Here is a 26,758-nt window from a genome sequence, read left to right as displayed (position 1 = left end):
AGACCAGATCTTGATTTCATGAATAAATAAATTGTATTAATTGAAATAATATACGAAAATAAAAAGGCATAGAATAAAACACTGCATTGCCACTAAACAGTAGTGCAAATAGGCCGTACTGATGTGTACACCAAAGACTTCCTGACACTCCTCTGCCCCGCTGTGTTCGCTCTGGCTGTGGTCGCTCCGAACTGTTTCGGCCCGTGGCAAAGCGAGTCATCCTCGCTGCTGTCCAATGCATGTTGAGACGCAGCATTTATTTAATGCTCATAGTGATGAAAAAAGGTTATATGAAAAAGTGTGAGGGTAGCGGTGGTGCGCTAAACTTGTTCTGTGAGCAGCTGGATGTGAACCATGGTGTGAAGGAAGTGAACACAACGATCGATTTTCAACTGTGCGCGCATGCACTGGTGTAATTGAGCTGCGCTGCTATATATCTTTTTTATCAATGTGACGAGTTGCGAGTCTAGTGCAGGCCGGGTTTTTTTTTCCAGCACCCCCTGCTGAGAATACGTTCTCGCGGCTATGGTTGCACCAGATGTTATAAACATTAAACGGTCACATAAATCATTACTATTTTTAGAAAATGTATGTTTGTTTCATATAATTGTATTGGAAGTCCTGGTTTTCACTAGGGTTGCCGCGGTGTGGACATTTTCACACCGAGTAATACACTCGTCTCAACACCGGTATTACCGAGTATAAACGGTATAAACTTTGAAACTAGGTCAACCGCCACACAAGCATCGGTTTTTAGACCCTTCTCGTCCTTCAGTTGCCGCCAACGTTCAAAAGCAGCGCCTAGGATTATTCTTGATTTCAGTTTTTCTCTTTCAGCGTTTTTATTATCAATTACTCTCTGAAAAAGAGTTTTCCTTCTCTTTGCTGGTGGTGGTGGTGGTGGGGATAGTGGCGTCTTGTCTGCCATGGAAATTGTCTTCTACTGCTAGGTCCAAATGTGGATTAACTAGTTCCAGTAGATACCGCAGGATAACAACAAACAGGAGCTTGCTCTGGGTCACGAGCACTGCACGAAGGGGTCGCGCGCGGGGCGCGGGGGAGGGGGAGTGCAGTACGACCGTTTGATTGACGTACTTACTGTCCAATGCAACGAGGTGGCAATCCAAATGATTGGCTGGAGTTTTTCGAGCCCTGCCCATTCCACAGATGATTGACAAGTTTAATTTTCATGTCAGTACTTCTGACTCAGTGGCTGTAAGCGGGTTATGATAAGGATTTCAAGTAATTTTGCAAAAATGGCCAAAAAAGCGAATTCCGCACCCAACCTTTAACGATCTACTTTTCTTTTCTAATCTATGAATAATAATCAGATTGATGGCATTTCGGAGCTAATTATTTCAACCTTTTCAAATAAGCCTATAAAAGAGGCGTTTTTATGTGACTAAACACGCCACAAACTATTCTAAGCAGCATTCTTGAGAAATAAAACAAAATAACTACAGCCGACTTATAATAAAGCAAAAACAATATAAAATAAATAGACATTTTAAAAATGAACTTCATTTGAATGAAGTTGTGGGGGGGGGGTCGGCTTTTGTAGGTGATAATTACCCTTTCCCTAATACCATTGAATTAATTGTTTTCTGGCCTTAATTCTGAAAACTTTCAGTCTGTCTGTCTTTGTTTATTTCATTTATTTTCACAGAAATGGAAGCGTTTTACACGGAAGTCAAGCATTACCTCAATCTAAACACATATCACAGCCTAACAACAACCACCCCAAACCCAGAGAGCAGGAAGGCCAACATTAGGAGGGTCTCAAAGACCTACCTTCTGAAAGGTAAGTCACAGTGTGTCAAACGCAAATGCACATTTGAGCCAGTTTATCTGAAGTATTCTTTATTGGCGCTATTCTTTTGCTTTTTTCTTCCAAGTACTGCCCAAAACATTTGCTTGTATTTAACCTTTATTTGTAACTTGGCAATTTCACTAGATTTCCTGAAGCTACTAAGTTAACCCTAACCCTGTTGTCATAATGTTATCTAACCACAGATTGTAACATACACATTCATAAATGAAGTAGGGCTGCCCCCTAATAGTTAACTTGTTGGTTTTACTAGTAATGTTGTTATACAAAAGAAATGAGAGGGAATATTCTAAATGGAAAACTCTTAGTCAGGGCAGCTCTAAAATGAATGTTTTTTTCCCGCTGCATCAGATGAGGAGTTGTATTATAGGCACAAAAACTAAGCGAGATTGGTGGTGTGCTCTAATGAGCGGGCTCGTGATGTACTCCGGGAGTGCCATGACAACCTCGGCACTGGAGGTCATCCAGGGAGGCGCAGGACAATGGACAAAATAAAGGCATCCTACCACTGGGCAACCATCCGAGAGGACGTTAAGAAATGGGTACGTTTTTGGACTTTTTGAAAGGTGAGTTATGAGACTGAATTGAGATGGATTTTTTTTTAAATTTAGATATTCTGTAGAAGTATTTTAATCTGTCTCCTGTAACCTCCTTAAATTGCAACAAATATACAGAGAACTTGTTATTTGCTTTGTCGTACTTATGTAATACCATGATACCAGTAGATCTTGATGGAACTTTATTTCACTGCTTTAAAGGTTGATGAATGTCCCCATTGTCAGCGTCAGGAAGTGATGAAGACGGTTGCCCCTGGCCTTCATCCTATTGATGTCAGCAAGGCATGGAGTGTCCTTGGAATTGACCTGATAGGTCCCCTTCCCACTACCGCAAAGGGCAAAAGGTAGCTTTATGCATGGCTGATGTATGTGTAACCACATTTAAAGATTATCAATGCAAAAGATTTGGTTTCAAGGAAAACTAGTGACAGGGATGGAATGTCTATTAGTGATTATTACTATATTTATAATTAAGCAATAGATCACGCCAGGCTGTGGTATGTGCTCATTATACCACTGTTAAGGGGCGTTGTCCGGCCCCGACGCGCAGCGGAGGGCCGGACAACCGCCGGTGAATGTCGGCCGAATGTCCGCCGGAATGTCGGCCGGCGAACCGCTCTATCGGAGAAGGCTCCGATAGAGCGGTTCGCCGGCAATTTATCCTCTTGAGCAGTTCACTCGCCGTGTGCCTAAGCTTTCGTTAGTCCCTCCATCGCCTTGCTCACTCCCGGAGTAATGACATTTACACGCTCTCCATCATCCAACATATGTTTTACTTTGTAACTGTTTCTACTTCCAGGCGCGGAGTGATATGCAAACTTTCACAAAATGATCGGGCGTCATAGCAGTTATGTATACGCCATTATACAACAGTTGGGAACCAATCAGATCGCTGGATTTAGGTCCCCCGTTGTATAACATGCATTTTATGTGGCAGATTTATTCTGACAGCAACCAATCTTTTCTCGAAGTGGGTTGTGGCAAAACCGCTGTGCTCCAAAACAGCCGTTGAGGTGTCACGAAAAATTGTGAATATCCTCCTCGACTTCGGTCTGGTCGACAGGATTATTACAGACCAAGGACGGGAATTTGTTAATGAGGTACAGTTATGTTTCTAAAACAGTGTATGTGTGACATAGAATATTTGTCATTGAATCCTATCTTTCAAGTTAATTTACATAAACTAATGCATTGCAGCTCAACCATGGGGTGTTTGCAGCGCTCGGTGTGAAACACTGCATCACTTCAGCCTATCACCCACAGGCCAATGGACAAGCAGAGAGGACAAATAAGACAATAAAGTCAGCCCTGGCCAAGTACTGTGGGGAAGAGCAGAATGACTGGGATCTGTATTTAAGGGGAATTGTTGCAAGTGTCAACACCTCAAAACAGGTAATATTAGGTAAGGACTGCAAATGGAAACAATATTCAACAACGACAGATTTTCAATAAACTACTGTATTCCCTTTTAATTAAGAGATCAACCAAGTTCACACCTTATTGTGCCCTTTTTGTGCGGCACCCTCGCTCCCCTGGGGTGATTAATTTAGAGAAGGATGGGGACTCTCTTACGTCGGTCTTGGACTCAAGCGACGAGAAGCTTGAGGCACAAACTGCAGAAGTCGCAGATCTGCATGCAAAGGTGATGGTAAAATGGCAATATATATCTATATATATATATAGATATATATCTCAATTACTCCTGAAATTAAGTTTTAAGAAACAATTACATTACAATCATTTCATATTTTTTTCAGATATACGAGAACATAAAAGTGGCCCAAAAAAGGCAGAAGAAGGCCTTTGAACAGGCGAAGGGGAAGATATTTAAGTCTTTCTTATTCAAAGATGGGGATGAGGTCATGAAGGCCAACATGAGGAAGCAAAGGCGAAAAGGGGGCAAACTAGTACTGGTCAAGTACTGGTCTGGGCCTTATGTAATTTCCTCCTTGTCGTCCAAGGGTGTGGCAACGCTGACCAGCAGGACAGGGGTTCAGCTGAAACAGAAGGCCAATGTTTCCCAGCTGAAGCCTTTCATTAGGCCTACATTCAGAGGCAATATAATTCTTAATATGAGGACACTTTGAATCTCCATTCCAAATACACTTTCTTGCACAGTACATTATCCTTCTCATTAGACTCCTGCAAGCCCGAGCCTGATGTCCCGACCCAATTGGCCGCTGACCACCAGTATGCCTCCACTGGAGTGGTCTATTTAAAGAAAATAAATCCTGTTCAGGACATGCTGGTATAGATTTCTACTTTTACACAATCATAGAAGGGAATTTTTTGAATGTTTTCCTTTCTGGTTTAAAGTATGTTTTGCAAACTTTCATTTGTAGCTCAACTATGCCCTTGACCTTAGCAGACCTGGAGGTGAAATTTCGGTCGAAGAGGGGGATGTCTGCCTGACAAGGGAAGACTTTTGGAGCTTGGGTCTTCCTAGGAACATGGAGTCCAATGTAGGCATAGGGAAGCTTTAACATGTAGGGTATTTTTGGGGGGAAATAATTGAAAAAGTTACTTTTGTTACTCTTTTTTTCAGATCGGAAACTCATGTTTCAAACTTGTGGCGGAGGCCGCGCGAAGACATGTGAGGCTTTGTCATTTGTTGACCTGTGAAACATTGTATTTTTTTCCAAATAATTTCAACAGTTTTGTATTGCGATTTTCCCATGTGGTGCACTAATTACTATGAATATTTCATCTCAATCAATACAGGGAAAAGACATCCACGTCGTTGACGCATATGTGATTCCAACTTGGAAGTCTGAAACAGTGGACCCTATGGCTGGTCTTCCAGTACGTCATTATTTCCTGTAAGCTTCTGTGTAGTTTGAGACTGACCAACAGTAAATGCCCAAAAATGTGTTCAAATTGCTAGGGTGACCTGCTGCAGAAGGACCTAATCATCCTCCCTGCCTGGAGCCGACAGCCAGGGAAAGCAGACCAATATGTGCTTTGCGTGAGTCTATTACAGATACTCTCAACCGGTGAAGTAAAAATGAGCTGCAGTTTTGGGATATGTTTTCATTCCTAATTATGGACTGTTTGTGATCTGAGCTGTTCTGTGAATGATTTACGGGTCATGAAACTAGCAGATAGAGAGCTCATTTTGCTGGACTCTCTAGAACCAGAAGGGTTTGGTGACATTCGTTACCAGGACATTTTTAGGTTTTGTAACATATGGACAGCTATCAGCCCTGTTCTGTGGCTTGAATGGATATTGTACAGATTTCATAGTATTCTATTGGCAAGGGTTGTCAACTGATTTAGATTCAATTTCTAATACAATTCATTCAAAAAACAATATGTCTGCAACCGGATACAATGAAATATAATCAAGCCTCGTTCAAAGGCCATTTTCAAGGTTAGCCCTGTTCAGTGGCTATAAATGCTATTTTTGCTTGCAATGGTATTTCTGAAGTAAGGACACCTAATAATTTTGATTGGTCTTCACAGGGACCTAGCACAGCGCATTGCCCCAGGCCAATGGAGAACTAAGCATGGCAGAGACTTCGAGGTACAGTTCTTTCGTTTCATGTACTTGCATGTGCTTGTTTTTATTTTCCTTTAGCCCATGTCACGGTGGTATTGCCTATCTAACGCCTTGCCTATGTCTTACAGGGTTTCCCGTGCCAAACCACTGGCAATTAATGTGGTGTCCTCATCCTGATGGTAAATACCTTATGTAGTCTCTATTTAAGGTGTGTTGGTATTATTTGACACTGTCATAGCTTCATATGTTTCCCTTTTACAGTACGCATTCTGCACCTGCACAGATGCTCCATTTCTTTTCACCGAGGTCAGCATTTTATTTATGGGACAAAGGAGACATAAAACCAACACCACTGTGTTGTTTCTTTTTAACGTTGATTTATGGAGACTTTACTCGAAACAGTAACTGGCATGCAAAATGTTTAATGTTGAGCAGAGAAGTTATGAAGTACTGATTTTGGCTGATGTAGTACTCAACCTAATGCATATATTCTTCCATTAATTTTAGCTGGACATGGCAGACATCAGGAAATGGTGGTGCATTTCCCTGATGGAACGTTTCCAGATCGATGGGTATGACAGAACTTTGAAAGTAATTTCTTAATTTTTTTTTTTTTATAAATAGGTTTAACTATTATGTTACTATCTCACTCAAAAGCCACGGACGGAGGCTTGCATACTGGACCAAGGAGGCACGAGCATTGCTCGCAGGGTTGCTGGAGCCAGTGTTTAGGGTCCCAAAGGCCAGAAAGACTGAACATAAGGTGACATGCTTGAAGAAATTGAGTTTTGATCATACATGCATATATATATTTATATCAATCTGTCTGTACATCGTTTATCCATACTAAGCTTTTTTTTAATGTAATTGAACAATAAGAGTTTATTTATCCCTCAAAGGTTCAGTCTGAGAAGTCCGACCTGTGCTTCATTTCGGAGGTAATTGTTTTTACTTCACTGGTGCTGTAATTATTATTAACTCATCGACTGCTTTCTTTAGCTCTTTAAAGGACATTGATAAAGAATTAAACACTTTACATCCCATATGTTTTTGTGGTAGTGGAAAACAAATGGGCACCTATGGGGATGTGTTATAATCAATTTACATATAATTTTCGATATTGAAATTTCTGCAGCCTTATGCAAAAAAGCTTTAAACGCCCCTGTGGAGGTGGGGCGGCGTCTGGCCTGCAGGGGGAGTATGGAGCACCGGATCTGCTGGGGTGATGGGGTCTGATTGCGGACAGGTGTCTGCAATCTGACCCAATCAGGAAGTGTGTATTTATGTGCCTGCTTGTCTTTCAGTGAGGGGTTGAGAGAGAGAAGGAAGACGCTCTCTGCGAGCCAGAGAGAGCTTAGCTAGACCACGGGACGGACTGAACGAACATTCGTCGTTGTCCATTTGTTCATGTACATTGTGTTTATTTGCCACGAACGGGAAATAAACCGGAGTTCGCTTCATTTTCACCAAGAACTGTGTCCTGACTCATTGGAACCCGTTACAGCCCCATTGCGTTTGAAACTGTTGTGTTATCTATGAAATCTTCTTGATCTTGCCTGACATATATTTTACAGTTGCCAAAGTCAGTGTTGTCTGACATCCTCACTGAGGTGGTACTCCAAGAGGGAGATAAAGCTTACCCAACTCTGGCTCTGGTGTGTTCCACCTTCAGGGACATAGTGTCCACTGACAAGTTCAAAAGACAGGCACATTTTCTGTGGCTCAACAGTAAGTGCTTCAGTGAAGGGTGCATCAGTGTACAATATCCTAATTTAATATAATAATGTAATGTCCTGTGGGGTCTATACATGTTTTTACTGCTCTATAAAAATAAATGTGCTTTCATCTTACACTTTGTTTGTCACAGGCGTCACTACATGGTGTGTAGAGTATCCGCCAACTACAGAGCAGAGTTCTACACCATGTACAGTATTGGGACCTGCATGGCATGTGGTCGGATCTACAAAGTCTGCACAGGTTCTTAACTTCGATAATAGGGACTTTAAGCAGCAACGTTTTATGGGAGGCAACGGCATCGGGTTGCCGTAATATAACTCAAGTATCACTTAGCCACTCTCTACTTGCTTGACAAAACACCCATTCCTCCTTATAAACAGACGGACTACTGGAACAGGAGGTGATAACATAAATTCCAGAATGCAATAAGTTGTTCTCGAGGTAGCCCTCCACTCAACGGTTGCTGCTCCAAATCCCTAATCTTATGCGTCAGTACAAGTGTTGAGGTCATACCTGTATAAACCGCATGCAAAGTGTGTGGTTAGACTGATTTCATTTTTTATTTCTGTTTTAGGATATATTACAGGTACAGGGAAAAGAGGCAAACTGGAAGGAATATATTCCGACAGCTACGACGGGGGGTACTGTGATGACATCTGCCGTCCAAGATCATAGGTACATTTAAGTTGTAAATATGGATACAAATCCCTGACGAGACTAATTGTATGAAGTTGAAGGTCTCAAGATAAATACATCTGCACACCTCTGCTTCTTTCAGATGGCATTCTTCCCCCCCCCCCCCCCCCCCCCTAAAAAATCTATTTTCAAGGAATAGGATGAAAAACTAATCTGAACACATTCATGAATTCATCCTCAATTCACCATGGGATCTAAACATGCAGTTTTTTATGGATTTACATTTAGCTGTTCCTCAGTTGTATCAATGTATTGTCTTATTTATTCTGTTTTGTGTGAGCAAATAAAATCTCATCAATCATATGACTGTCCAAGTTATTTTCAGTTAAAGGTTGCGTAGGTGATTCGCTTTTTTGGCCATTTTTGCAAAATTACTTGAAATCCTTATCATAACCCGCTTACAGCCACTGAGTTAGAAGTACTGACATGAAAATTAAACTTGTCAATCATCTGTGGAACGGGCAGGGCTCGAAAAACTCCAGCCAATCATTTCCATTGCCACCGAGTTTCATTGGACAGTAAGTACGTCAATCAAACGGTCGTACTGCACTCCCCCTCCCCCGCGCCCCGCGCGCGCAGTACTCGTGACCCAGAGCTCGTGACCCAGAGCAAGCTCCCGTTTGTCGAGCACATGTTAGCAGTAGCAAACAATTTCAATGGCAGACAAGACGCCACTATCCCCACCACCACCACCACCAGCAAAGAGAAGGAAAACTCTTTTTCAGAGAGTAATTGATAATAAAAACGCTGAAAGAGAAAAACTGAAATCAAGAATAATCCTAGGCGCTGCTTTTGAACGTTGGCGGCAACTGAAGGACGAGAAGGGTCTAAAAACCGATGCTTGTGTGGCGGTTGACCTAGTTTCAAAGTTTATACCGTTTATACTCGGTAATACCGGTGTTGAGACGAGTGTATTACTCGGTGTGAAAATGTCCACACCGCGGCAACCCTAGTGAAAACCAGGACTTCCAATACAATTATATGAAACAAACATACATTTTCTAAAAATAGTAATGATTTATGTGACCGTTTAATGTTTATAACATCTGGTGCAACCATAGCCGCGAGAACGTATTCTCAGCAGGGGGTGCTGGAAAAAAAAAACCCGGCCTGCACTAGACTCGCAACTCGTCACATTGATAAAAAAGATATATAGCAGCGCAGCTCAATTACACCAGTGCATGCGCGCACAGTTGAAAATCGATCGTTGTGTTCACTTCCTTCACACCATGGTTCACATCCAGCTGCTCACAGAACAAGTTTAGCGCACCACCGCTACCCTCACACTTTTTCATATAACCTTTTTTCAGCACTAGGACATATGAGCATTAAATAAATGCTGCGTCTCAACATGCCTTGGACAGCAGCGAGGATGACCTGCTTTGCCACGGGCCGAAACAGTTCGGAGCGACCACAGCCAGAGCGAACACAGCGGGGCAGAGGAGTGTCAGGAAGTCTTTGGTGTACACATCAGTACGGCCTATTTGCACTATTGTTTAGTGGCAATGCAGTGTTTTATTCTATGCCTTTTTATTTTCGTATATTATTTCAATTAATACAATTTATTTATTCATGAAATCAAGATCTGGTCTTCAAATCTTTTTTCCAAATATAGGTCGTATTACAATGGGGTTTGTGTTTATATTCGGACCAATACGGTACAGCGGACGCTCACATGACGTTAAGCATTTCCTGGTGCATAATGTGACGCTTCAGAACCTAAAATCCCGTTTCTCCCCGTTGATACGACAACGCATAACCGGCGTTTTCAGTAATCTCCACTTTGGCCGGAGTTTTTAGAAATGATCGTTTTCTGTGATAAGACAGGGCCTCGGACAGGGGGTGTTGCAGCACCCCCAAAACCCCTACTTCCCGCGGTACTGGGTGCAATTTACAGCTGAATGTAGTGCCATGTTGTTAAACGAAAACCTACGCTAGCCTGGCTCGCTCTCGCGCATCTCTGTTCGTGCTCGTGCATGATTGCGCGTCCAGGTACTTGGAATGGGTGGAGTCAGAGTCAGCGTTGAAGGAGAGGGGGTAGGACCATTTCAGTTGTGTATTTTCTAAATCTGCTGGCGTTTCGCAAATTGCGTACCCAACCTTTAATAGAAACTAGAAAATACTGTCTTAGGCCGCGTTCACACTAGACTTATTTTTTAAGAAAAAAGCGCCGCCTTCAGCGCCTTTTGAGCGCCTTTTGAGCGCCTCAGTGCGAGCATTCTGTAACCTTAACAACGGTAATCATACATTCTAGCGTTACATCATTATCCGTTATTATCATTTTCCGTTGGTTACTTTTTGAAGTAGATAGGCTAAAAGACACAATGGCGAATCAGTTACAATTAATTGCTCTAGCTTTGGCGTTTGAGGAGGAGGAGGGGGAGGAACAGCCAAGGCGCCGTTTATGGGTGCACGACATCCTCCGCAATAGGGAGTCGCAGGGGGCATTCGGCCACCTAATTCAGGAGCTCCGTCTAGACCAGGGGTCGGCAACCTATGGCACGCGTGCCACGGTTGGCACGCCGCAGAATAAACACTGGCACGGCACCTCAGTGTTATTACGATACTCACTTTATCTGTCCCGTTTAAAAAAAAAAAAAAAAAAGCCGGCTTTTGTCTGCCGGCACTAGGACCCGGAGGACACCACTGGATTTGATGTTGGAGCGTGGCCATTGGTCAGGTTGCAGCGGGAGAATTTCAGATCAAATTGTCTGAAATTCAAGCGCACTGTCCGCTGTCTTCGTGCTGACATAAATTAATGACAGAGCGTGATATTGTGAACAATGGCCACACCCGCTGCAGCTAAAACTAGGCCATTCCAGTGCTGCTGGACACAAGATTTTTATGCTGTGAGAATGTTGTGTGCAGAACGTCAAGTGTTGAGCTTAACCCGACGTCACTGGCAGAGAGTAGTGAGCTTGGACAGAAGCATACGGCCGACATCTTTCTTTATTCTGTGTGGAAATAGTAACATAGTTACGCCATTAAATGCGTTTATGGAAACATTTTTAGCGAGAAATGTGCATTTTACTTTCATAATGTTCGCTCGGTGAATGTGAAGGATGTTTGGTTTGATAGTTATGACGAAGAGGGAACGCTCCGTTCACTTGCATGGACAGAGTCTCTGGTTGCTAAGCAACCTCAACGTCTTGGCGGACTATATATCTGCTGATCAACACTACAAATGCTGGAAACACACCAGACACACCATGTGAATTTATTTAACCCGATTATTGTTATTTATATCCGAGATTATTTAATCTAACCCGATCTAAACTCTATCACCCAAACACGGCGGCGTTTGGGTTTCCTACCTCGGACTCCAGCGTACCTTTGCGTCATTTTGAGACGAAGCAAGAGAAGACCTTCAAAGACCAAGCAGACTAATTAGAGTCAATCAAACGTGCTGTGTCCAGATATGAAAAACAAGCTTGCTCCTTCAAGGATTTTACCACTGCTAAAGATCACGGGACAGAAGCAAGTTATCGCATTGCGCATTGCATTGCAAAGCATGGGAAGCCGTTTACAGATGGCGAATGTATTAAGGAGGTTAACAACGGAGCACTCTGAGGCATGTTTGCAACTCAAAGTAGGCCTAACTAACTACAAGCCACAGATCACAGAGCTCAGTCAAGCAAAGCAGGGCCAGGGATCACACTGACTGTTTGGTAGGCATCTGATAATTTGATGTTGCTTCAAGTTACACTAGTTTTAGTTCAAATGTGTAGCTGTTTTTCAGTCTTTGAAATGTTGATGTGGCTATTTTGTTAAGAATACAGATACTGTTATTGTTGAGAATCAAATTCCAGGTATATTGGGAAGAAAAATGTATTTTGTGTCATTTATCTTTGCGTTATTGTTGATAAAAGCCAGGGATCACACTGTCTGGTAGGCATCTGATAATTTGATGAAATATTGATGTGGCTATTTTGTTAAGAATACAGATACTGTTATTGTTGAGAATAAAATTCCAGGTATATTGGAAAAAAAAAAAAAAATTGTGACATAATTTAACTTTGCGTTATTGTTGATAATGGCACACTAGATGAGAAGAAAATTTCAAACTGGCACTCCATGTCACAAAGGTTGCCGACCCCTGGTCTAGACGATGCTAGGTTCAAGAATTTTTTTCGCTTGGACAAGAGCCAATTTGAGGATCTCCTAAGGAGGATTGGACCAGAGATCTCAAAAAAGCACCCACATCTCAGGGAGACCATCAGCCCAGACGAGCGGCTTTGCATTTGTTTGAGGTGGGTAACGAGAGAGAGAGAGAGAGAGAGACTTAACCTAGCTAATTCCTGTGCATTTACATTTTCTTGGAAATGTTTATCAATGTACACTGTCCCTTTTCAAATAAACACATAAATAAATAAGATATAGTGACACCAGGAGAGGGTACAGTAGGTGTGTCTGTGTGTTAGAGAGAGAGACACCAGGGGCCCGTTTCACAAAGCAGGTTTAGTGAAAACTCTGAGTTAGTTACCCTGGCAACATACTCCGTGAACCTAACCTGCTCGCTGGCAGGTTTTCTTCAACTAACCCCGAGTTTCTCCTGCTCTTAAGTTGAAGCCTGCAGACTGAAGGCAGTGGCAGACATGGCGTGTCCTTTTATTGAAGAGCCAGTTGATGTCGAGGCGCAGATACTCCGCAGAAATCTCCACCGGGAAAGGATTATTAGACCCCGATTGGATGTTTTATCATTCCCCGATGAGTATCTGTTTGAGCGTTTCCGTTTCTCTGCATCATCTATAATTTATATAAACGATATTCTCAGCCCTCACATCGCTCACATGACGCATCGTGGACATGCTCTCAGTTCCGAGCAAATTCTTTGTATTGCACTTCGTTTTTTTGCCAACGGCAGTTTTTTGTATAACGTCGGTGATGCAGAGCATGTGTCCAAGGCAACTGTCTGTCGGGCTGTCCGAAATGTGACACTTGCACTGAAACGGCTACTATGCACGTTTGTAGTGTTCCCAAGTCACAGACCCACCAGACTTCTCAAAGAAGAGTTCCACAGAATTGCAGGTATCAGTCTAAGCAGTAATTCATTTATGTCATAAAGCTTTGAGACTTGAAGCACTAATCAGTCAATTTGATATATTTTAGGGTTTCCAGGTGTGATTGGCTGCATAGATGGCACTCACATTCCTATCATCGCTCCTTCAATAAATGAAGGAGATTATGTGAATAGGAAATCTGTCCACAGCATTAATGTGCAGGTAGGCCTAAATAGTAGCCTTTAACATTCCAAATTAAATATACTACACCATACAGCTAATTACTGTTCTCCACTATCATGTTCTTCAAGGAAAGAGGGGTCGAATCCAAAGGAATAGCTTTAAAGATACTTTATTTGTATAAAGTATTTTCGGTATGGTAAACTGATGCTCTGAAGATAAGAGAGATTGAAGATGTGCCTTAGCACGTGCGAGAGTGTTCTCCTAGCTGGTCTAAGACTTTAGCCCACGAATGTCCTAGCGCTGCCTGGAGAGTTCTACCTGTCTCCAAGATGTGGAGGCTTTCTTATGGACTCGGAGGACCGGAAGACTTGGAGAAAACCGGTGGGACGTAATCCTCGGTTTTCCTCGCTTGGTCTGTGGTGCTGCCCTCTGTGGATAAAGTATCTATTGCAGCCTTCAGTAAGGCTCCCCTTGTGGCTATGTATGGTATTTACGGCTAATATGTTTGGTCTTCATTGAGTCTATGTGTGGGTAGCTTAGATTCTTAAAATACGTAACACCACTGTGAAGATCATGTGATGGAGCCCACATGATTAACAATGTGGAAGCGAAGTGGCCTGGGTCTGTGCATGACTCACGAATGTTTCGTGAGTCGACACTGAGTGCCAGATTTGCCCGTGGTGAGTTTATATATATAATTTATATACAGTATATAGTTATATCCTATGATCAAATATTTTGTTTCCTCCTATTGCAACTGAAACAATAAACTGTATCTTGTATTATCATAGGAGAGTTCGATGGTTACCTACTCGGAGACAGAGGGTACCCCTGCCAGCGCTATCTGCTGACCCCTTACCCTGACCCACAGCGACACTACAACTTGGCTCACTGCAGGACACGAGCCAGAGTGGAGATGACCATCGGGATACTCAAGGCCCGGTTCCAGTGCCTTCGTAGGCTCAGGGTCACCCCAGAGAGAGCTTGTGACATTATAGTGGCATGTGTGGTTCTCCACAACATTGCCACTATTAGAGGAGAACAATGTCCTACTCTTTCCCCCTGTGATCCAGGTATTAATCATACCCCCCCTGCTGATACACGAGATGGAAGAGCTGTTAGAGACATGATATGTGTCAATCATTTCTAACTGACCCATCACCTCCCCAATGTTCAAGAACGACAATATGCATCTCATTTTATGAGGTCTTCTTTATTTCCTAGAAGGACAAATTTTGTACAGTTGTTAATCCTTTGTTGTTGAAACAATTAAAAAACATCCACCTGTGGGCACGTCACCCACCTTTAACTGATGGTCCAGCAGTTGTATTTCCTTTTCTGTTTTGGTGATCTGCAGCCTTATGTGCTCCATTTCTAGGTGTGATTTGTTTATTTGAGATTCTAAATATACCTTGTAAAGTTGTTTCACGGGGAGCTATAGGAACATAAATGACATTGAATTTCAGTGCCATGTCTATTTAGTGTCATTGTAAGTTGTGGGTCAATGCTGAACAACATCTTACTGAGGTAAGCTGTGCTGTGGAGGTTGATGGACCTTCTTCCTCATTGTAATTTCCAGCATGGCTCTGTTAGAGAGAAAGAAGTTGCAAGTTGTATTGTGGAACAACACTATTAACTGAAGCCAAAGTTATTTAAAAAAAAAAAAAAGGTGTATACTTCAGCTGGCCTCTGCATCTTCCCTCTCTGTGGCAGCTGATAAGGTGTCTTCATCATCCTCCTGTAATGAAACAGAATGTGTGCGTTATATTCTACCAATTATGAAAAATCTGTGGAATATTAAGAGTACTTACAACAGTATGGAGGTCTGTTATGGCAGAAGGCTCAACGAGACAGATTACACCATCAGTAACTGATAGAAGATGAAGATTAGACAGTTGATGATTACCCAGAAAAGTGCCCCACCTAATTTAAACAAAATTTTTCAAACTGAGTCACCTTAAAATAGATTGATATCTGAAAGCAAAAGCAGCCAATTGCAAAGAACTGTAGCCTACTGCTACAAGAAAAATCAGTGTGCCAACTAAGTTGTGTCTAAGATGAATGGGTGGCCATTACTGAGCGAACACTAGAAAAAGGATTAACGTACATGCCATTCATTTGAATAACTTACCTCTTATGTAGGCCCCTGTGACCTGGGGCGTGGGTGGGTCCGATGAACTCCCCCCAGAGATGCCCTCAGCAATGGGTCGTCCACTGTTCTGACTGAGGGCCATCTTTTCAGCCTCTGTGAGAGGTGGTGGTGGTGGACCGCCACCTGTTTGGCGGGCCTCAGCCTTTTTTCTGTTGGCTATAATGGAGGTCAAATTTAAATACATACAGAAAACACAACTTTGGAGACTTGTATGTATAAAAGGCATTTAGGTGTTGCTTTCATAGAGACAATATTAAATACTGGCAGTGTTGGGATTTCTCTTTTTTTTGCAGATTTCCCTAATTACTTAAATATATCCATCACATGTTGAATGTAGCCACTAAATGCTGTTTAATGAGGGCAGGCTAAACAACATCACAATTGCTTGTACTTTATTATACCTTACCTGTTTGAACTACATTTTTATATTTCATCTTTAGCTGCTGCCAAGTCCGTTTGGTGCCTGTTGGGTTGCACCTGTGCTCACAGACACACATATGGAATATAATTGTTGAATAAGTGGAACATTCAAGACAAAACATTTCTTTTTTTTCTCAAATTAATACTCACGCATTGACTCGGTCAGCAATTTTCTGCCACGCAAGATCCCGCGCTTTTGCTGCTGCCACAGTATTGCTTCTTTTTAAAAATATATGCTCACTTTCTGCATACGCAGTCATTAATATTTCCAACTCCACTGGGGAGAAGTAGGAGGATCGAGGCTGTTTACCACTTGTTGCCATGGTGAATCATGTTATCTGTGTTCCATTGATGAAGGCTTTTTATATCCTCATGCACGAGCTTCACTCAGGCCGTTTCTCAATTCGTAGCACGCGTACTACGGACTCGATGACTTGCTAGCACGTACTTGGCAAGTCTGTACTTCAAGCACATACTTGCGAGCACGCGAGTACGTACCTGCAATTGGAACAGCAGCGGACTCGATGACGTCACCACCTCTGCTCGTCCGTTAACTGTGCTACGGCCTCATTTAGGCATATACTACTGAACAATATAAACAAATGATATAAAACAAAATCCCAGCCTCTTTCATTTTCAAATAGTATGTAAATATTCTGAATGAATAACAATTGAAAAGATATGAGTGTCCTGTAATGTGTATAAGCTATACACACACACACGACCTTACATATATATATTTATATATTATTATTATTATATTAGGCCTATATATTATATAAATATATATATAAGTTAAGAGTAACTTAAGCTACAGTTGTAACTTGTGTGCGTCTTCTCCATATTGTCCGCCCTCGTACTGCTGCGAGTGCGAAATGCATCCTGGGATTTATAGCGGGAGCAAGCACACACGAGCCACCTCCGATGCATGCTCGGTGAAACGGCGATATCGAGCACGCATCCAGAACACTTCCGGGTTTTACGACAGTACTCGCTTGATGTGTGCTTCGAATTGGAACAGTGCTCGGGCAACGACTGATGACGTTTCACGAGTCCACGAGCACACGAGCACGCACAAGTACGCGAATTGAGAAACGGCTCCAGGGTTACCTTGACTCTGAGTTGATTGAACTAAGTGTTATCACCTGTTCTGAAACCGAAAACTTAGAGTTTGACAGCTCAGAGTTGCTCAACCTAGAGTTAAGGTTTTAACTCAGAGTTTGTTGAACCTGCTTTGTGAAACGGGCCCCAGGTTAAGGAGGGGGTAAAGTACATCATTGGCTCTGAGTGAGTGTGTTTTGTAACACATTTTAACAACAATCTTTTTTGTGTGTGTATTTTTTCCTAGGTATTTGGCAACAGGGAACTCTTACCGGTCCATTGCTTTCCACTTTAGGGTAGGAATAAGCACTGTGGCTGGAATAGTCAGGAGTGTGTGCGAGGCCATTTGGGACTGCCTGTCTGGGGAGTTCCTGGCCTTACCTACAGAGGCTGAGTGGAGGAAGATTGCAGAGGATTTTGCAAGAATGTGGGCATTTCCCAATTGCGTAGGGGCAATGGATGGGAAGCATGTTGTCATTGAGGCACCTCCATTAAGCGGCTCCCTTTATTTTAATTACAAGAAGTCATTCTCCATTGTACTGTTGGCGGTAGTCGATGCCCACTATCGTTTTAGGGTGGTCGACATTGGAGCCTATGGCAAAAATAGTGATGGAGGAACATTAGCTGCCTCTGCCTTTGGGTCTGCCCTGCGGCAGGTGACCCTCAACCTCCCTGGGGATGCCCCCCTACCTGGAGCAGAGAACTTGGGGCCCATTCCTCATGTTTTCCTGGCGGACGAGGCATTCCCCTTGCGGAGAAATCTCCTTCGCCCCTACCCTGGGCACACTCACGGGGAAAAGCGTGTTTTTAATTACCGCCTCTCTCACGCCAGGAGAATGGTGGAGTGTACCTTCGGCCCAATGGAGGATATACCGGAGGGTGCTTGGTGTGTCACCACAGGTAGCAGAGTCAGTTGTCAAGGCAACGTGTATACTACACAACTTTCTGCGATGGGGGGGTGCTACAGAGGCACTGACTGGTCCAGCAGAACCATCTGCTGGAATGAGAAGTATTGGCAGGGTTGGCAGCAACAACGCCAGCAACGAGGCCATTACTGTGAGGACCAACTTCACAACTTATTTTTCATCTGAAGCTGGTCAAGTCCCCTGGCAGAACCGCCCCCTGCACATCCCACATGCCCTTCAGTAAACTTTTAAAAACTAAATCAGTTGAGGTGTGGTCTTGTGAGTTGTCATTTAAAGAACAAATTAAGCAATGTGTCAAGGCAATGTCAACAATGTGATTAATGACTGCAGGTAAAATAAATATAATTATAGGTTTATTTTCATAAATAATCATAACAATAACAAATACAATAATGATGTAAATATATACAAATATTTTACTCTAGTTATATGCTACATATATTACTCTAGTTTTATATTACTCTATTTTATACTATACAATATATATATACTACTACTACTACTATATTAACTATATTTATACTATTTTATATTACTCTATTGTATACTATACAATATATATATACTACTACTACTACTATATAAACTATATTTATACTATTTTATATAACACTATTTTTATACTATACAAGCCTTATATGACATTGAATTTGGAGAATAGTATACACCATTCTCCAAATTCAATGTCATACAAGGCTTGTTGAATCCGAAGCTTTGCCAGGGCTTGTTTTCGCGGGTCTAACCGGTCAATTGCGGGTGCCAGACTGAGGAGGTAATGTTGTGTCTCTGTGTATTTAGTTTGGTCAATTCTTTGAAGAATTTGGGCCTGGTATGCGGTCATATCTTGTGGTGCCTTCCTCTTCCCCCTGCCAATAGACGTGGTCCTCGGTGAAGGGTCCCGGTAAGGTGCGCAAGTTGGTGAGGGAGGCGGGTTATCGGGGGTCACTTCAGCTTCAGGGTTTGCTTCAGGGGTCTCTTCGTAAAGCATCAGGCTATCCTCTAGGTCAAGGCTTTCCTCAGCTTGATCCTGTAGTAAAAATTTAAATAAAACCCAACACAGCACTTATTAGAACATTATTAGAAGTATTAGCATGTTCCAGGTTTATACATGAATTAACCCCATACACACTGCTTTTCTGTATACACATTCCTAATAATCGCCTACTTAATTACCTGTCCTGCCTCTGAACAAATATTATTTAGGATAACTGTTGCCGTCTGCGGATGGTAGTTAGAGGTGGTCTCCCTGTCCTGATTATAAGGCTCTAGGAACTCCAGTATATGGAGGTACTTCCATTTCCTCGTGACTCCCCCCTCGGCTCCACTCCTGGACTTCTCCTGCTCCTCTCTCTTCTCCTTCTTGTACTTGTCCCTCAAGTATTTCCACTTTCTGCTGCATGCATTTGCTATGATAAAAATGAACCTGGCATAAGTCTACACTCGTTATACCTATTGTGGCTATCTATCGTTATTCTGACACAACGGGAAATAACGGAACACACGGTTTTCAAAAAAGTTCAGTTGAAATTCCAAACAAGTTACCAGTCGTAACCAGTCGTAATCTAGACACCCACCGTTACTAAAATATGTAAGATTGATTGATTAAATATTTTTCGATCTATAAAGGTTTATAATGGGTTGTCACTTTTAATAACTGGGGCGGATTATGATATCAATTAATAGGTTGGGTTACGATATCGATGAATACAAAGTAACGTCAGTTGAATCAGAGTCAGTTGAATGAGAGTTCACGTGTACTTACCAGAAAAACCCAAAGTCCTGCCGATCTGTTCCCAGATTGACTCCTTGTGGTGGATGTTTGAGTACCTCTTATGACTCAAATCATACAATTCAGTATAATGAGCCACAGCAATTACGAGTGTCTCTACTGGTACCTTCTCCATCTTGGTCTTTTTTAGAGGGCACCGGTAACTAAGATAGAATGTTACTAGGGAAGGTACGCGTGTACCTACTCTCCTCGTCCTGATTGGTCAGCTGTCAAAAAGGCGCTTGACGTCACCCGGCGCCTTTCTGAAAAGTTGAGAAAATTGAACTCAAAAAGGCGCCGGAGGATGCGCTTTTTTAGAAGTTTATAAAAGGCGGCGCCTTTCTGAAAAGGCGTCTGCCGTTTTGCTTTTTCCCATAGAGTTGCATGTAAAAAAGACGCAGAAGGCGGCCCTTTTTTCCAAAAAAAGTCTAGTGTGAACGCGGCCTTAATATCTAACTTTAACAATGCCAATCCTTACTTTAACATAAGTGAAAATAAAAATATGCATTCATCAGTTCTTTAAGACGTGTTTCCAATGGCTTTGTGAGAGAACGGGCTCCGTTCAATGAAATCAAAGCCAAAACTGATTGAGCACCGTTTATAAACACTTCCGGGTTTTGCCGTTTGCTTGCGTCGATACGTCACGTGTCGATACGTCACCAGTAAGCGCAGGACCCCGAACCGATCTGGCAGCCGAACACATTTGGTACTCACACCGCGCTGGTTAGGGTCAATTGGGCGTGGCCTATGTGAAGTAGGTGTGGCCGGTGTGACGTAATGGCTCCGTCCTCCTCACCTGTCTAAAGGTGCTGCCATCTGTGGCTAGAGTAGTTATTGCAGCTTATGTGTTCGATCCTGCCTCCTAGTGGCTATGTGAGGCTAATGCAGCTTGTGTGTTCAATCCTGCTTCCTAGTGGCTATGTGGGGGCAGCTTATGTGCTTAAAATACGTAACAATATTCAGTAAATTGTTCTGATTCTGAAAATATTCTTCCACAGTACCGATAACAGCTGAAGTTTGCACACGCACAAAACAACCTGTAGTAAATCAGGCCTTATAGATCTTATGCACAACAATTTTGGAAAATCAAATTTGGAAAATATTTGAAAAAAAAAATGTTAAAAAGGGACCAATAAAGGCTCCATTTTAAAAAAGAAATGAATTTTGAAGAGTTCCCCCGAAGATTTCCCCAGGAATTCCATCAGGGCGCGAATAATGGCCTCCCGTCTTGCTTCAATGTGTCGCTGTTTTAACAGGCAGAAGATACTTGTTTTGGAAGTACCATATGAATTCACTAATCTATACATGTTGTCAATAGAAGCAACATCAAAATTCATAAAAAACTATGATATCCTGGATCTGCATTGGTTGGTCCTCAGAGGGCATTACTCTTAGGCCCCGTTTACACGAGGACGCTTGCGGGTAAAAACGACAAAATATTTTATCAGAAGTGCCTTTCGTTTAGACGTTGACAGCGTTTTTGGGGCATGAAAACGCATAAATCTGAAACGAGACCTGGGAGATCTAGTTGATGGTGGGATAACTTTGTGGAAGGAGTAGCTGATGAAAATGCGTGGCGTGAAAACTTCCGCATGTCCAAAGATGCTCTTATTGCTTTAAGTGAAGAACTTCGACCTTACATAGAAGGTGAAACCACCAACATGAGGGCACCTGTCGGAGTCTTGAAGAAGGTAGATTGCACGTTATATTATTTGAGCGACGAGGGGCGCTGTCACGTTAAAATTGTACCGGGTACCTAATCATTGTCCGTTGCCAGGCAACGGACAACAGATTACGTAAGGGGTTGTCCGTTGTCCGTTGCCAGGCAGGTTTCAATCGCGCTCATGTTGCCGAAGACGAAATAATATAATACAGATAACGGATCGCTAGATAACACTTGTTTTTACTTTATATTTGTATCGCATTTAATTGTTTTATCAAATTTAGTGTTTAATGTGTATCATAGTCTAGCTAGCTTGTGTTAATTGAATTTCCTTAATTTAATTTAGAGAATAGATTATAGGTAATGGATAGATAGATAATAGATAGATAGATGGGTAGATAGGTGAGCAGGCATTTACTAACTGGTAAATGTTTTTTATTATTATTATTCACGTTATCCCCATAACATTTAGCTATTACTGTGTAGGGAAATATATAAATACAATGCAATACAATTAAAATATAATGTTATGAACGCTAATAAATGTAATTTGTAAAATAAGTGTTATCTGTCTTGTAGCGCTCAATGAACGAGTTCGCGAATGTTCAAGAACCTTCCCACGTCATTCGACGCGATCGCCCGTTGACGCGATCTTCTGTTGCCAGGCAGGCTTGGAATGGATTACTATGGATGACGTAGGCCGATACAATTTTCACCCCCGGTACAATTTTAACGTGACAGCGCCTAAGGAAAACTGCCAATGCTTTCGGTTTATCCCGATCAACTGTGTCAATTCTCATCCGACAAACTTGCAAGGCCATAACTGACTACCTTGGTCCAAAGTACCTCCGGTTGCCATCTACTGTGCCAGAAGTAGAGAAGCTTGTTTCCGGATTCCAGAAGGACCATGGAATGCCCCAATGTTTGGGGGCAGTAGATGGGACTCATATCGAAATTAAACAGCCAGCCGTCAATGCCATGGACTACATTAACAGGAAGAGCAGGTATTCCCTGAATGTCCAAGCGGTCTGCGACCACAAATATAGGTAGGCTAAAGGTTTTCTGCTTTTTCTATAGCCCATATAGGTTTCACTATATTGTTATTGTATACAAGTAAAGCACTCTGTATTTGTACAAATTTAAAATATGCTATTGGTTTGCCTCACAGATTCATGCCATACAATGGCCTGGAAGTGTCCATGATGCACGTGTCTTTGCCAATTCCAAGGTGAACACCTACTTGAAGACTGGCAAGATACCTTCACTGGAAAAGCAGATAGTGCATGAAGAGGAGCCCATACCTGTCTTTCTCTTAGGAGACCCTGCCTACCCCCTTCTCCCCTACCTCATAAAAGAATATTCAGGTGGAGCAGTACTTTGGACTTTGTTTGTCCAAAGTACTGCTCCAGTACTTTGGACAATGTTCATTTGGTCGGCTCAAGGGCAGGTTTTCAGCCCTGAGACGGCCCATGGACATAAATCTCACCGACCTGAAAGTGTCATCTACGCTTGCTTCGTCCTCCACAATTACTGTGAGGCCTGGAACGACACTGTAGATCCCCGTGTTGTGCAGGAGGCCATACAGTATTGTAGCGGCCGCGTTGTCAGAATCACACATTGCTACACCCCTTTCCAGTAAAACACACCTCCATTCAAGGCTTCCTCCGTCATCCACCCCCATTCATCTCCTACTCCAATGGAAATCAACTGCCCACCGATTCCGCGCAGTTTAAAAAGTCCGTCCTCCAAGCAGGAAAAGGGGGTAGCGAGTGCAAGTCACCGGAAAAGGAGAGTCCGTGTAGAAGAAGTGGGACCACGGCGGTAAGCGTCTTGTTTGAAGTCTGCGTTATAATCAGCTTTGCAACCTTGTCCTGGGAGTTTCGTCGGCACGTCGGCGATTGCCTGCATGTGAATGTCGTCATTCCCCAACCGGACGTTGCTTCATGGGCACCTGAACCTCACAACTGACTGATTCTAACTCTGACTAATGCTATCAACTTCGGTACCGTGAGTACCCGGTGTGTATTTTTGTTTTGGGTGGGTTGTTGCTACACCGGGTCGAGAGACGCTGGTTATTTGTGATTTATTGTTGCTCTTTGATCTGCCTAGTTATTAATTTGTGTGGGTTAACTAAGCTATTTTCGGTTATGTTTTATTTTACTTTGTCAGACTTGACTCTGACTGGCACCCCAACATTCAACTTAGTCTAACCCGCTACAGTATGACAGGGATCTGCAGCCTCCCACCCAGACAAACACCTATCTGACTGACTGTAATGAGTTGAGAGGAAAGAGAGTGAGGAGAATCCTCACCAAATATCTTGACCCCTAATGGCATTTGAACTAGACTGTGCACAGGTGGACAGTGTCCAAGGTGGCTGACTACTGGCTGTACATTCTCTTCAGCAAGGTGAATACTGGGTCTACAAGGACACTTTGCACTTTGTAATACGTTGCACTTACATTGTATAGATCAGTATAACTACTTTATATTCAAATACAGCATAGCATTATTTACATTAGGACTCAGTTAACTAACAAGCACTATGTTCCCTTATATGTTCATTTGAAGTTGATCCTCATGATCAAAATGTTTAAGCTCAGGTGTGTCGCAACATCAACTTGTTCAGACTGCAAAATTGTCATTTACTTTGATTTTCTTTGCAATAGTCAAATCAAAAACCAAACAAGGCAATGAATAATAAAGTGCCATATTAACCAAACCACAGAGTCTCAAATCTTTTTTACTTCAGGGCAAACCTAGTCATACTTACAGAACAGATAAATTAAACTGGTAAATATGGTTAACAGAGGTTATGCATCTGAATGATAATGTAAAAATGAAATGCTTTTGTAAACTTATCTTAACATGTATCATACTTTGTGGCCCATATCACTTTGTAGCCCACTAGTGGGCCTCTGCCTGGTGGTGAGAAAGAATGAACTTAAAGTGCTTAAAACAGTAAAACTAGGCAGGTACTGAACAAAAAAAGTGTAAACAAATTGTGTCAAACTCAGTTTTCCTACCAAGATACAGGATCATGGTCTTCCTCATCGGAGTGTACCTCCAGTAATTGTCTATAGCAGGATTGAGGTGCAGGGCCCATCTGCTGAGCTGTGTGTGAATGTGCGGAGCCCATAGGTGGTGTAGTGTGTGAATGTGCGGAGCCCATGGGTGGTGTAGTGTATGAATGCGCGGAGCCCATGGGTGGTGTAGTGTATGAATGCGCGGAGCCCATGGGTGGTGTAGTGTATGAATGTGCGGAGCCCATGGGTGGTGTAGTGTATGAATGTGCGGAGCCCATGGGTGATGTAGTGTATGAATGTGCGGAGCCCATGGGTGGTGGTGTGTATGAATGTACTCGGGCCATGGGTGGTGGTGTGAGTGAATGCTGGCGGCATGCTTACTAGGGATACCCTTTCCGAAGGGGAACTGTATGGAGCCAGTTTCCTGCCATAATTCAAACCTGAAAAGAAAAGTTTCAAAGGCTTGTAAGTCTGGGTTTGAAAACTCAACACCTTGTAAAAAAGGTTTTGCAACACTGAAAAAAGAGATTATAAACTGAAAAAAATTCAAACATCTGTAAACATGAGTTTGTGTTCTATTTTTATCTTCATCATTTTCACCAACACATTTTCAAAGTTCATAAAATTTCACCAGCGCATTTGCAGAGTTTCAAATCTGGCACTGTTCTAACTGTGTATTTCATTGTTCCCGGTTTTGAAAGCTTGGCAGTGTTCTGTCGCGCATATGTTTTGAAACTCCTGACAGTGAAGTCTGAAGAAAAAAAAAACTTTCCTGGGGGCGGGACCATTTAGCTTTAAACCTATTGGTTGCTCTCGGCGGATGTACATTCCAATCACATTCTTGCCATCGGCAGAGCACTGTCAATCACGCACAGCCCGGTGAACGGCACGTGTACATCCTTCGTCCCTCCCTTATCCCCATGCTGGTGTTGGCGGATGGGGGAGTCTGGGTGTTGGACTGCGACTATGGAGCCAGTTTCCTGCCATAATTCAAACCTGAAAAAAAAAGTTTCAAAGGCTTGTAAGTCTGGGTTTGAAAACTCAACACCGAAAAAAGAGATTAGAACCTGAATAAAATTCAAACAAAAATTCAAACATCTGTAAACATGATTTGGTGTTCTATTTTATCTTCATCATTTTCACCAACACATTTTCAAAGTTCAAACTATTTCACCAGCGCATTTGCAGAGTTTCAAATCTGGCACTGTTCTAACAGTGTATTTCATTGTTTCCCGGTTTTGAAACCTTGTAAATGGGATTCTGCAAACAGGTGTTCATACATTGAGAAATAAGTTTTGAAAGGTTGAATATTTAGTTTAAAAAACTTGTAAATTTGTACGTTTACACCATTGCAACATATTTTTTCAGAACTGACTTTTCAGAGATTTGACCACACAGGCGCAAGCTTTGAGTCACGTGAATATTGGCAGTGTGCTGTCGCGCACTCGTTTTGAAACTCCTGACAGTCAAATCTGAAGAAAAAAAAACGTTCCTGGGGGCGGGACCATTTAGCTCTAAACCTATTGGTTGCTCTCGGCCAACGTACATTCCAATCTTACTACCCAATTGCAAGTAATATAAACAACACATATGTTAAATTTGTTCACTTTATCTTTGTTTAATCCCATTTATGAATAGGTGTCACTCCTTTTTGTTTATTTTTGTATTAAAATGTAACAAAATAAGGAAATGCATCATAAAAAGCCTCCTGTGGACAGGTGTTGTAAACTAGCATTTATGCTAATAAACTGTAAACAATGCATCTGGTTCGTCCAATGACATTGTCATGTCCATGTCCAAATAAAATCTACTATACTATAAAAAAGGCATAACTGGGAAATAATCAACATCATTAGAAATGGAAACATACTCAATAACATCTGTCTGAACAACACATTAAAGCCTTTGAACACGGCCGTTATACATATATCAGACTATACCACACATGAGGGGCAGAGTCTCACTGTGTGTGTATTGTATTTTTTGCACTGGTTGCATATTGTGTTTTTCTGTCCATCATGGGTCCACACACTTCACAGCGTTTATTTTTGGCTGACGGGCTGGTCCTACATCTGGCTGCTCACAGGTTGGTCCTGGGGCTGGCTGCTTGCGGGTTGTTCCTGGGGCTGGCTGCTTGCGGGTTGGTCCTGGGGCTGGCTGCTCACGGGATGGTCCTGGGGCTGGCTGCTTGCGGGCTGGTCC

General features: G+C 42.4%; 1 protein-coding gene and 1 long non-coding RNA gene across 18 annotated transcripts; both read left to right on the top strand.

Moving 5' to 3' along the window:
* The first annotated feature begins 2,958 nt into the window (after nt 1–2,958).
* On the top strand, nt 2,959–8,401 carry LOC130387569 (uncharacterized). Of its 16 annotated transcripts, XR_008896326.1 has the most exons (8): nt 2,959–4,027; nt 4,143–4,633; nt 4,728–6,063; nt 6,146–6,190; nt 6,392–6,456; nt 6,542–6,647; nt 6,784–6,822; nt 7,189–8,401. It is a non-coding gene; the product is annotated as an uncharacterized LOC130387569 (long non-coding RNA). The 16 variants fall into 16 exon arrangements; XR_008896319.1 differs by having other exon boundaries at nt 4,728–4,847; nt 4,931–4,978; nt 5,107–6,647; XR_008896323.1 differs by having other exon boundaries at nt 4,728–5,350; nt 5,848–5,908; nt 6,013–6,647.
* Nucleotides 8,402–11,181: 2,780 nt separating this feature from the next.
* On the top strand, nt 11,182–18,579 carry LOC130388211 (putative nuclease HARBI1). 2 transcript variants are annotated; one of them, XM_056597595.1, is made up of 3 exons: nt 11,182–13,345; nt 13,427–13,539; nt 14,071–18,579. In XM_056597595.1, exons 1-3 carry the CDS (start codon nt 12,913–12,915, stop codon nt 14,077–14,079), a joined length of 555 nt encoding a protein of 184 aa, XP_056453570.1. In that variant the 5' UTR covers nt 11,182–12,912; the 3' UTR covers nt 14,080–18,579. The 2 variants fall into 2 exon arrangements, with proteins under 2 accessions (XP_056453570.1, XP_056453569.1); XM_056597594.1 differs by having other exon boundaries at nt 13,427–18,579.
* Nucleotides 18,580–26,758: the final 8,179 nt, after the last annotated feature.

Source organism: Gadus chalcogrammus, chromosome 8, assembly GCF_026213295.1.
Source record: "Gadus chalcogrammus isolate NIFS_2021 chromosome 8, NIFS_Gcha_1.0, whole genome shotgun sequence".
Classification (NCBI taxonomy): Eukaryota; Metazoa; Chordata; class Actinopteri; order Gadiformes; family Gadidae; genus Gadus; species Gadus chalcogrammus.
Note: the sequence above shows the minus strand (reverse complement) of the source record. Positions and strands in the feature narration are given on the sequence as shown.